Raw genomic sequence first — 12,861 nt, 5'->3', positions numbered from 1 at the left:
ATGAATAGACGATTTGTGCTATGGCATGCGCAATCGGTGCATAAATATTTCCGCTGTACTTCCGCCAATCTACGGCATTTCTATTATTGGTTTTATTTAATTATAAGAAATCATGTTGAAAATGAAATTTTTTTGTATCTAAATATAAAAAGTGAAAAAAACGGTTTATGACTCAAGAAAATATCTGTAAAAATAGACAATAGTTTTGTTCTCGGATGCACGTGACTTAATGTTGCCATGGGATTTGTGTCAATAATCTGAAGGCAAGTGGTTATAAAAGAAGACCACAGCGGACAACTAACTAAATAATAAACGCCATTCTACTTTTTCGGGTCAGAAAAGCGCTGTAAAAGAAATCTACCATGGCCAAGATGATGTCAACAAGAGACCCCTATCCATTTCCAAGAATGCAAAATGATGATAACTTTTATGGAACAGGAGTTTCACAGGTAAGCCTAATAATACATGTATAACTAGACTAGAGAATAAATTTCGATTAGGCAGAGTGAGACTGAGACGAGTGTCTTACTAACTTGGTCTCTTCTGAATATTCTTTCTTATTGACTTAGTTTGCCTTATAAAATTTTTACTGACAGGACTAGGTCTTTTGGTTTGTTTTATTTTACTATTGTTTGTACAAGACCTAAAGCCAATCTAATTTTTAGCCTTTTTTTTAATCAATTGTTGTTGGAAGTGGAAGGATTAGGCTACACACAATGACATGGCACCATAATCATGTCACCACTGATTTGATTTGAAATGTGGTGTTTATGCTGGACTACTTTTTTACTGGCAACAATGTAGTGAAGATAGGCACAATGGGTAAAAATCAAGTCAGTAATAATAGCATCCCAGCCAGGTTTACAAGCTGGTAAGGAGTTGACGGCAACATGGGCACAAAGGTTGTTTCAAAGGGTAAAAATCAAGTCAGTAATAATAGCATCCCAGCCAGCCCAGGTAAGCTGGTAAGGAGTTTAGACGGCAATGAACAAAAAGCATTGATGAACTTAGCTGGACCCCTTGACTTGTAGCAACAAATACAGGAAACTTTCTAGTCTAGGTTTAAATGTGTCAAAATATTGTTTAAAATATAGAAATTAACTTTGATTATTTATGAGTTCTAACTTTTGTTTGAGGTTTGTTGATATATTTAATAAATATTATTATGTGCAACAGACTAAGACTGTGAACCAACTGTTATTTTCCAGGTAGAACCATACAGTGAACCAACTCATGTTGCACAAACTGCTGACCCATGGAACAGATTAAATTCAAAACACACTTTATGTAGTTCTCGGAGAGAAATTTATCACAATGATCCTGCAGCACCAAGAGACAGTCTTGATTTTATTTTAAAAACACAATATGATCAACATGCTGAGTTATTTAGAAATAGAAATGAAACTTTATTACAGCCTGAAACCCTCAACTTAGATCATGGGTAAGTAACATTTCTTTTTCTCAAACGGACTCAGACTAGCAATTATTTGCCCATTGACTTCAATGTTAAATGACTGTAACATCACAGGCTGTAGCTTTTTGCTCAACATTTCGTTGGTTCCAATCTTTATAGGCACAATGGGGACAACATTTGGCAATCTCCTCATCATAATTTTGTAGGGGGTTGACCATTTAGATTTTTTGCTACACGGATTTGAAGTTGACAGGGGTGAAAATCTCACTTCGACACAATGATTGCTCTGCAGAAAGACACTTTACACCCCCTATCCCTCCGCTGTAATATCATCAGTATTACCCAAAACTGCTATGAAATTGCAAATTTGATCCCTTTTCTCCAATTCTAGACCAAAAAGTCAACCCAAAAATGCAGGAAGAGGGGAGAAAAAAATTAAGGGAAAAATTGTCTATTTATTACTCGCACTACATTCGTCCATCATGAAATAAGGGGAAATAATTACTAGTCTTAGTCCTATATACCTCACATGTTTCTGCAGTTTAAACAAATCTGTTGTTATCTAATAAACAAACATATATGCAATTCCCTGGCCAAAGAATATGAAAATCTATGCATTTTCAGATGAGCTGTGCGGCATTCTGCAAACACTATAATTCCACAGAACATTTTTATTTTTGAACATAAATGCATTCTTCAAAAAGATGAGATGAATTCAATATAAATCAAACATGAAAATACTTTAAAACAGTAATCATGATGCAATATTAGACTTTTAACACTTTCATCGAAAACCACACAGTTTTTCTCTGTTAACATAGTTTCAAGTGCCAAATTGTGGTCAAATCTAAAATGCTGAAACATGCAGTGCCTATGAATTTCAAAATATCTCCTATATAGCTGTATTTCCACAGGATAAGTAAGTTGAAATAATCTGATTATGTAACACTACAACAGTTTTTTCATCCCCACCCCCCGGTATGGAATCTGATACATTGCTGACCAATCATAGGTCGCCCCGTTCACTCGGGCCTGTCAAATGATTTACAATGGCGATGGTGCCTACAACTTTCCTGACCAAGAGATATGCACAACCGTCGATCAACACAAGCCATTAATGTTATCTTCCAATATGAGAGGCCATGATAAACACACAAGCGTCCTTTTCAAGCTCGGAAATTAAGTCATCACCAAAAAGCAAAGTTTACAGAGGTCCTCGGGGCTGGAACCCAAACTGATTACGATTTGCCCTCCACTTCCACCACAGGTGTCATAGAGATCAGGGATGAAATTGATATGCATCATCGTTCTCCTAAAGCCAGTCCAGGAAGAGATCAGGTTTTGAGATGTAGACCTGAAATGTTAAATTTGGATGAGAATGAGAATTCTGGGGCGAATACTATCCAGGGAAATGGTCATTGACATCCAGAAAATGGTCAAAATGTGGAATTCTGTCATTCAGTTAAATGTCAAGGGGAGAAGACAGGCCTGTGCAGTACCAAATTTCCAGCCCATTACTATTAGTGAGCAGAAGTGGGGATGAGGTTGGATGTACTTCTTAAAGTGTATGAAATGCACATTTATCTCACCTGTTTTGCTTCTTTTTTTTTTAATACTTGTGTTGAGGTCAATCATTCCACTCTATGAAACATTGCCCTGGCACCTGAAATGATAGGAGGCTGGGGATAAATATGCAATAAAAAACAGTGAGAAAATAAGAAAAAAATATGGTTTCAACTGGAAATAGAAATAAACCTCTTTATTTCTCGCGAACAGCCCGTCACTGGCCCTCCAAAAAAAACCAGTTAACAATCAGTAAAAAAGTAAACCTTGAGTGTCCCATAAGTCTAAGCCAATCTCAAAGGTAGATGCCATGTTTTGAGGTTCGGTCTAAATATTAAGGCCAACTGCATGTTTGGTCAAAAGTCACACAGGTGTGAATTTTGGAGTGTACATGTTAACATTTCATTGTATGTCAAAAACTTGTTAGGTCTAAATGTTAAGGCCAACTGCATGTTTGGTCAAAAGTCACACAGGTGTGAATTTTGGAGTGTACATGTTAACATTTCATTGTATGATGTCAAAAACATGTTAGGTCTAAATATTAAGGCCAACTGCAGACTTGGTTCAAGGTCACAACATGTAAATAGGGTTAGGGCACATGATTTTTTGACACAATTGTGGGTTTGGGCTAGGGTCAGAACTAGGTCTTGGCTTAGGCCTAGGCTACATGCTTTTTGACAAGATTGTGGGTTAGGGTTTAGGGTAAGGACTGGGTCTTGGGTTAGGGTTAGGGTCAGTCTTGTTTACATCTCGTGACTTTAGACCAAATCTGGAGTTGAGTTGGCCTTAATATTTAGACCTAACCAACGGATACCCCCAATCATGGCTATTTTGATACCAAATAGTCAAAAAACTTACTGCTGGGCAATAAAAAAGCAGTATTCTTACCATTTCTGACACTTTCCATTCAAAACTTCAGGAAATAAGCCGTTGAAAAAATATCAACATCCCGAGTCGGCCATGCTTCTTTATATCATCAGGTCTCAGACTAGCAATTATTTGCCCATTGACTTCAATGTTAAATGACTGTAACATCACAGGCTGTAGCTTTTTGCTCAACATTCCGTTGGTTCCAATCTTTATAGGCACAATGGGGACAACATTTGGCAATCTCCTCATCATAATTTTGTAGGGGGTTGACCGTTTAGATTTTTTGCTACACGGATTTGAAGTTGACAGGGGTGAAAATCTCACTTCCGACACAATGATTGCTCTGCAGAAAGACACTTTACACCCCCTATCTCTCCGCTGTAATATCATTAGTATTACCCAAAACTGCTATGAAATTGCAAATTTGATCCCTTTTCTCCAATTCTAGACCAAAAAGTCAACCCAAAAATGCAGGAAGAGGGGAGAAAAAAATTAAGGGAAAAATTGTCTATTTATAACTCGCACTACATTCGTCCATCATGAAATAAGGGGAAATAATTACTAGTCTTAGTCCAAACAATCTCACTGTAGTTATCCCCCTTTAACCCCTGTCCACTTTATACTAGAGTGGTATGTCAGTTTAGTATTGTACTAAAAATATAGTTTATTCAGTAATTAGCTATTTCTTTTTAAATGAAGTACCTTGGCCTAGAAAAACTATTTTGCAAAAAATAAATAATTCATTTGTACCATCCACAAGAGATTCTAAAGCTTCCACAACTGCTTTGTATTTCAAAATTTTGATTGAAATAAGGACTGATAGGGCCAACACCAGATTTTTGAAGCAATGCATGCAGTCTAAGCAAGATTTAATATTTTTTCAGTCGTACATTGAAAAATCGTGAAGTAATTATACCAAAAGAACCATTAAGAATGAACCACCCACTTAGTGTCACAGAACAGAACAAAAAAGATAGTATACATAGTGTTAAAAACGCAATAGGTATGTATTACAATTTGATTGACACGCATTTCAAATGTTATTCAACAGTATTTAACTTTTTTGTGGAAAAGGAATCCATGATTGCTTCATATAGCGGAAATGGTTCAGTAGGACTTGCTGTATGTATATACAGCTATGTTATCAGTGATTGTGTTAAGTAAATTTGTGCACAATAGAAAAATTAGATTTACATGATTTACTTATTATATAATGTATTGCATTAACTTTCAGAGAGTCATCATTCACAACAAACTAATAAAGGATATTCCCGAAAGCCAGATGGGGGCTTTTTTAATATTTAATTATTAGATGTTTTAACTAGCTTGACAGTTTAACTACTTTAAACACATCAATTATGCATTATGTAAATATTTACATATTCTTTGAGCACAGATTAACAATCTAACATTGACTGCTTATGAAAATAATTAGATGACAATTGAGTTTAGTAAGTAGATGATATGACTATGTGCCAAACTCTTTTTGTTAATATCACTAAAAGGCTTTGGGGCTATTCTTTTTTGAATAACAACCTAGTGACACCTATGTAACATACATATGAATGCATTATGACGAGTGAAGTGGGTCTAGTTCCATAATAGACTACTAGGCAGACAGAAGGGGGTCGCTGTATATCGTAATTGAAAAATTCCATATCATCAGTTTATGCACAGTAAAATTACAAGAATACATATTTGGTTAAAGGGTTAACCAAAAACGCTTAACCCCTAAATAACTCATGGCGATAACTTTCTCTGAGTGCTATTCAACAAAGAACAGCCTCAAAATACTTGGTTATATTAATATTAATGAGTAACATCATTTAGAACATTTTGGAAGATACATTTTGGAACTTTGATACATTTGTAGAATTTCTTTCATAAATACTTGTGGTTCTTCAAATATTTCTATTAACTAAATTAAAATTTAACAAATGACGAGTAGTTCTTTAGTAGATACTCTTTAAATAGAACTTCTTTTGTTCAACTAACTTAACTAGTTATTTTTTTTTTTTACTAACCATTAACAGAAAGTCCTCACAGCGCTGCTACAAATGGTGGATATTCACGTAAGCATGATGGTGGATGTTACAGTATTTGAAATTTATTCACAGAACTTTTATAATGAACCGGAGAAGAATTTTGCATTATTTGGAGAATTTTCTGAACTGAAGATTACATTTTCAACATAATTTTTTAATGACTGCTCCCAATTCAAATATCTGAAACCTTTGATGAAATGGATATCAGAAGAGCGTTGAGAATAATTTGTAATGTTTTCTTTTTTGTAAAAGTAAAGATCTTGCGGTTTGCGACTTACTGAGAAAATATGGTGAATTTTGTCTGGGTACAAAGCAATAACTTATTCTCTATAATTGATAGTATTAAAAGTTTGATTCATAAAATTTATGTTTTAAAATATTTTTTACATTTATATTGTTGATTTATTTATGAACTTATTTAGTTTATATTATATATATATATATTACGAGCTGATTTAAAATACATTTTTGATATTACATGTATATATAGATCCCTGTTTATTGGCCATTAACCCTTTCTCCGGTCCTTATTTTTCTTCCAATTTGATGTAATGTTTAAAGTAATATATATTTCATATTATATGAATCCCTGTTTATTTTCTATTTTAATACCGGTATACATTAAACCTTGGTTCTTCCAAAAGGTAAATTAATGTTTAAAGTAATAATTATTTTATACCTACAGTATTTTTCAATCCTAAGCATTATCCCTGGTTATATATTTAGAACACTATTATGGATGTTGTAATTTTATCTAGTAATTGTTGTTATTTACATAATGTAGATGCTGTCAAGTTTTCACTGTGATATATATATTCTTACATTTAATGTATATATAATTCATATTTATCTTGATTATGCATAATAAATTATCAAAAATACATTAATTAAACATGTTCAATTGTTTTGGGTTTTTTTGTCTGAGTATCAGTCAGTTACCTATATAACAGAAGAAAGTATACAACTTAAACAAAATTGTGTGCAAATGAAGGCATTATGTGGCCCTTTTGCAATATGAGGCACACATGATTCTTTATGCCCATAGTTTAATATGGGTCTGAGAATGAACCCTGAGACTAACCAGGTAGCCTACTATTTACTTGATTGGTCAGTCTGCAAAGACTTTACCCTAGATTCAAACACAATGTACTAACATGGAAACTATTTGCCCATTATTCTAAGAATTAGCTGGGAGACGAGGGATTCTTTCGTGACTTATGATGGGTACCAAAAACTATGACAAAATTTGGATTACTATAGACATTTGACGTCTTGCAGAGCAATTACAATAATCTCTTAAAGCAAAATAGTATTTATAGCTATACCTTGCCCACCCGAATTAAAACAATTCCACTCAGAACAGTGCCGTTCCCAGCGAGAATGGGTCGATTCGGCACAGAATTTACAGACACTTGAAACTTGAAGATTTTAAACGGAAGGTTGCTTAATTATAATATTTGATCATCAGGTCTCTTCAATTATTTGTTATAGTCTAGGACATAGTAATCAAATGTTAGTAAAATAAAACAATCGTGAGCTGTAATACTATATAGGGGTTATTTTAGTTCTATGAAACGTGCGCTGTTTAATATATTGACGTAGTTTAATAAATTTGGTGACGACGAGAATTCGGCTAAGTAGCCTAGCTATGTATTTTGCAAGATTCTGAGACCAACTCACAGATCGTCCCTGCCATCATCAATTGCTGAAAGTAGGGTACTATCGTCCAGACATCTCGTGCACCGATTATTCCAATTAAGTAGAATAATCTTGACGTAACCCCATAAACATTGCCACATGGGGACCATATGGGTTGTGGGGCCAGATGATACAAGGTCCCCATATTATCTTACCACATACAAATGTACGCAAATACACTTTATTTTCATATATATATTAATATCACAGAGACAAGCCAAATGATAAAATGGTTACTTCTTTTTTACACTGCATGATATTCTGTCCGTATAGTGTGTGTATCTGGGGCCAATGTGGGATTTCTCACATTAACAACTATGTTTTTGTACACTTGGGGCCAATATGGGATTACCCGTGTGTGTATCTGGGGATAATATGGTATCTGTATGGGATTACATATAACTTTTGCATATCTGGGGCCAACATGGTATCTATATGGGATTACTTATTAGTCTATGTATGAGTTCATTATTGAATCCATACTTTTAGTTGTGTATATATTAATATCACAGAGATAAGCCAAATGATATAATGGTTACTTCTTTTTTACATTGATAATCTGACCGTATAGTGTGTGTATCTGGGACCAATGCAATATGGGATCTATATGGGATTTCCCTCATTAACAACTCTGTTTTGTATACATGGGGCCAATATGGTGTCCATATGGGATTACCCGTGTGTGTATCTGGGGATAATACGGTATCTGTATGGGATTACATATAACTTTTGCATATCTGGGGCCAACATGGTATATATATGGGATTACTTATTAGTCTATGTATGAGTTCATTATTGAATCCATACTTTTAGTTGTGTATATATTAATATCACAGAGACAAGCCAAATGATATAATGGTTACTTCTTTTTTACATTGATAATCTGACCGTATAGTGTGTGTATCTGGGGCCAATGCAATATGGGATCTATATGGGATTTCCCACATTAACAACTCTGTTTTGTATACATGGGGCCAATACCGTCACTTGTCTCCCTGTCATTTTTGATTGTCGTGGTTGCTGATGCGGTACAGTGGGTCAAATTTCAGAGGGACACACTGAGCACAAGCATTTCTAGTTCAGCTAAAAATCGTCTGTCCATTTTAGACAGAATCAGGGTTTGTTTTTTTAAAGCAATATTGGTCTAAGGTTACGAATCCTTCCTGACTTACAAGTCATAGATTTTTTTTTTCTCTCCAGTTTAAGAATTCTGTATTCAATGTTAAGCAGTTTGTTGAAATATTCAGATGCGTATCTGTGTATCTGGGGCCAATGTGGGATTTCCCACATTAACAACTATGTTTTTGTACACTTGGGGCCAATATGGTGTCCATATGGGATTACCCGTGTGTGTATCTGGGGATAATATGGTATCTGTATGGGATTACATATAACTTTTGCATATCTGGGGCCAACATGGTATCTATATGGGATTACTTATTAGTCTATGTATGAGTTCATTATTGAATCCATACTTTTAGTTGTGTATATATTAATATCACAGAGATAAGCCAAATGATATAATGGTTACTTCTTTTTTACATTGATAATCTGACCGTATAGTGTGTGTATCTGGGACCAATGCAATATGGGATCTATATGGGATTTCCCACATTAACAACTCTGTTTTGTATACATGGGGCCAATATGGTGTCCATATGGGATTACCCGTGTGTGTATCTGGGGATAATACGGTATCTGTATGGGATTACATATAACTTTTGCATATCTGGGGCCAACATGGTATATATATGGGATTACTTATTAGTCTATGTATGAGTTCATTATTGAATCCATACTTTTAGTTGTGTATATATTAATATCACAGAGACAAGCCAAATGATATAATGGTTACTTCTTTTTTACATCGATAATCTGACCGTATAGTGTTTGTATCTGGGGCCAATGCAATATGGGATCTATATGGGATTTCCCACATTAACAACTCTGTTTTGTATACATGGGGCCAATACCGTCACTTGTCTCCCTGTCATTTTTGATTGTCGTGGTTGCTGATGCGGTACAGTGGGTCAAATTTCAGAGGGACACACTGAGCACAAGCATTTCTAGTTCAGCTAAAAATCGTCTGTCCATTTTAGACAGAATCAGGGTTTGTTTTTTTAAAGCAATATTGGTCTAAGGTTACGAATCCTTCCTGACTTACAAGTCATAGATTTTTTTTTTCTCTCCAGTTTAAGAATTCTGTATTCAATGTTAAGCAGTTTGTTGAAATATTCAGATGCGTATCTGTGTTCCAGTCTTAAAACAAAAATGTTTTTACAGTTCTTATGAGTTTCAATATGTTTATCTATACATTTACTTGATGGTCAACTGTGTCCCATAGTGTGACCAAGTGTACCCCACATATGGGGCATAATGGGTCAAAAACTTTTTCGGTATTGCAATATCTACACAGAAATGGTTTCAATTTATTAACTCCGTAACAACACTGTTAAATTGAACATGTGACTGGCTGCAACTGAGTACACAGTTTGATTCTCTGTAGGATTTCACTTCTGGTCAATTCACTAAAAAAAAGAAATCATGCCACTGCATGTTGCCCGCTCTCCCCTACACTTCGTATTTATGAATTTCGTTTGGACGGGCTGCTTTGGTTTTCACTAGTCGGACGACAACACTTGATCTTGCAGATGATACTTTGATTTGTACATTGGCCAAACCAAATTGCACAATTTGTGAAGAAATCAAATAGCCTGACTGTGTACGTGTTGACTTGTTTATTATCAGTTGAAGAGGATTATTATAAGGATGGGTTTCTCTTTGTCCCTTCTTTATCTAATCATTGTTTAATGTCACATCAACTTATTTCAGATTTCGTAATTTGAAGATTGCCAGGCGATCCCTTATTTTATAAAGTGCTGATTGCAGACTGATCAGTATTTAGTGTAAATGTAGTTGATCCATGCAGGGGCGGATCCAGTAAAAATGGCGTACTGGTGTTGTGCATTGTCAATATACTAGTTCTTAGTGAGGCGGCGAATTAAGCCATCCCTTGCTTGGTCCATGCGCAAATACGCCCGCGCAAGGACCAAGCAGGCGATGACAGCCAGGCGTTCCTAGTCAAAAGTGTTGCCATAGTTATATTCAATGATATCGGTTAGTGTAACTTTACCTGCAATTTCCCAAATACATGTAGTATGCCATTTGCTAATACCATGTACCCCAAAAGACAAAAACGGCAGCTTTTAAGACGTTTAGGTTTGATACAAACTAAGCATGACGTTATTGTTATAAACGATAATGATTACTTTATTCTCACCATAATTAATGATTTTATAATGTCAAAAACATACCACTTTACAAAGAAGAATTCAAAATATGTTAATGTTCCAGTGCAATCGATAAAAAGTTCTGCCAATATCATATATCTGACACGTATCTGGCGGAATAGGGCGAATGGTATTCCTGTGATGCCACTATCTTTCCATTTGGTGTCCTGCATCTTTATTATCCAGAAACTTGGCAAACCCCTTCCTGCAAAAATTCCTGGATCTCTGCCATGGATCAATAGAAATATCGGGATTTAGGGTCTTACGTAGTCTTGTTCCTCATGCAAAATCAGCGGCCACTACGCCCCTACATACAAGGGTTCCACAAATAATTGCAAAAATCTCTCTGTGCGGTAAACATTGACAATATTTTTAAATTTCCAAATCCATAAATTTGTAAACAGTTATATTATTCAGATGGTGCTTTATAAAAAGACTTATAGCAAACAAAATTATCTTGCCGATCGACATTCATCAGGGGCGGATCTCGGAATTTTGAAAAGGGGGGGGGGGCGTCGCAAAATGAGGGCACTGACCGCGGAGAAAATTATCCGTCATTTCCTTACATCTGTAGCCATTCCAAGAGCTATTTGGCTGATATTTTCGTCTAAGTAAACGTTCGGAAATCGTTGAAAAAGAGCCTTAAAATCGAGCAAAAAAGCCAGTTGAACATGCCACTCGAAAATCGTCAAGGCGAGCGAGGCATTATGATGGGAAAAATGACGAATCTATTCCCTAGCCACTTCACTATTTAAGCCTTGTACTTTGTACTGTCCACACATGAAGTTGCACACATGCGCGTCGGTGATGGGCACGAGTGTACACGCCGCCGATTCCACAAGATGTCTGCCTATAGTCACTTTATAGGATTAGGGCACCGTCAGCTAAACAACAAGAATTCGTTTAAAAGTGGAAGCCCCCCCCCCCTTGATTTCCGCCTCTGTTCATACCCTAAAATAACCTTTAATGTATTCATGCGTTTGGTAGGCGAACATGCCATCGTAGAAGACTGTTCATTGTGACTATTTTCAGAACATCTATTTTGACCTGCAAGTAATAGCCTTTGTCACGTACGACTGGACTTTAGTTATTAAATAATGTTTGAGAAAAATATAAAAAAAAAAAAAATAATAATAATATTTGCCAATAATTTATAACGTAAACTGAGCAATTGTTGTATCTATACTGTTAAGCGTTTATTTTTGTACAGAATAATTGGAAAGAGACTATCATTTCAACCGATAAAAATTAACACAACCATAAAAAAAATTAAAATTAACTATTATCAAGCGGTTTGCCTTGAAATCTTAAACCGACGTGTCGTAAGACATGCATACCCCATTAATGATATTCCATTGCTAAAATCAATATTGAAATAATATTGTACCACATGTTAGTCCCGAAATGTCTTAGTGTGTATTAAATTAAGGTTGAATTCCATTTCTCTTTCTCTCACGATATTCTCATATCTGCATGTACATGTATAGTGTCACAACAGATTTTATTTATTTATTTATTTTATAATTATATTTTATCACCAAGTCCCTTTATTTCCCTATCATGGCAGCAGCGGGCGGATACATCAATTCGACAACTCTGGAGTAACCATGGAAGAACTTAAAATAATGGCAAGACAACTATTATCATAGAAATATATAAATAGTCTATTTATATATTTCTATGACTATTATATCAGATGACGTCAGAATATTACAGTTGCGTCACAGAGTTTATAACGTTTAACGAACATAGAGATTAACAATTCAAAGTTGAAGCTATGTCGATATAATTTCGTACAAAGCTGAAGTTGGGTTCCTCATCAGAGATGCAGATTTACAATATACTTTCTGAGGCTAACCATAGTGTAAAAGAGTGCCACGGATAAATTCTATCTATCATCCCATGCAGTATAACAAAGGAAATATGACAAAAGTCTGGCAGAGAAACAGAAAATACCTTGACATATGACTCTTACAAATCC

The 12,861-nt window shown here is 35.1% G+C and overlaps 1 protein-coding gene and 1 long non-coding RNA gene across 5 annotated transcripts; one reads left to right on the top strand and one right to left on the bottom strand.

Moving 5' to 3' along the window:
- The first annotated feature begins 231 nt into the window (after positions 1–231).
- LOC126828567 (protein CFAP276) lies at positions 232–6,760 on the top strand. Of its 2 annotated transcripts, none has more exons than XM_050558416.2 (4): positions 232–449; positions 1,209–1,441; positions 4,732–4,850; positions 5,881–6,754. In XM_050558416.2, exons 1-4 carry the CDS (start codon positions 363–365, stop codon positions 5,949–5,951), a joined length of 510 nt encoding a protein of 169 aa, XP_050414373.1. In that variant the 5' UTR covers positions 232–362; the 3' UTR covers positions 5,952–6,754. The 2 variants fall into 2 exon arrangements, with proteins under 2 accessions (XP_050414373.1, XP_050414372.1); XM_050558415.2 differs by having other exon boundaries at positions 233–449; positions 5,082–6,760.
- On the bottom strand, positions 2,250–7,236 carry LOC126828568 (uncharacterized). 3 transcript variants are annotated; one of them, XR_008788900.1, is made up of 3 exons: positions 7,218–7,236; positions 3,004–3,077; positions 2,250–2,768 (listed from the first exon to the last, which is right to left on the bottom strand). It is a non-coding gene; the product is annotated as an uncharacterized LOC126828568 (long non-coding RNA). The 3 variants fall into 3 exon arrangements; XR_007683152.2 differs by lacking the exon at positions 7,218–7,236 and adding an exon at positions 3,866–4,351; XR_008788899.1 differs by lacking the exon at positions 7,218–7,236 and adding an exon at positions 3,836–3,854.
- Between the last annotated feature and the right edge of the window lie 5,625 nt (positions 7,237–12,861).

This window comes from Patella vulgata, chromosome 7 (assembly GCF_932274485.2).
Source record: "Patella vulgata chromosome 7, xgPatVulg1.2, whole genome shotgun sequence".
Lineage (NCBI taxonomy): Eukaryota > Metazoa > Mollusca > Gastropoda > Patellidae > Patella > Patella vulgata.
The sequence above is the reverse complement of the archived record's forward strand: the minus strand, read 5'-3'. Positions and strand labels throughout refer to the sequence as shown.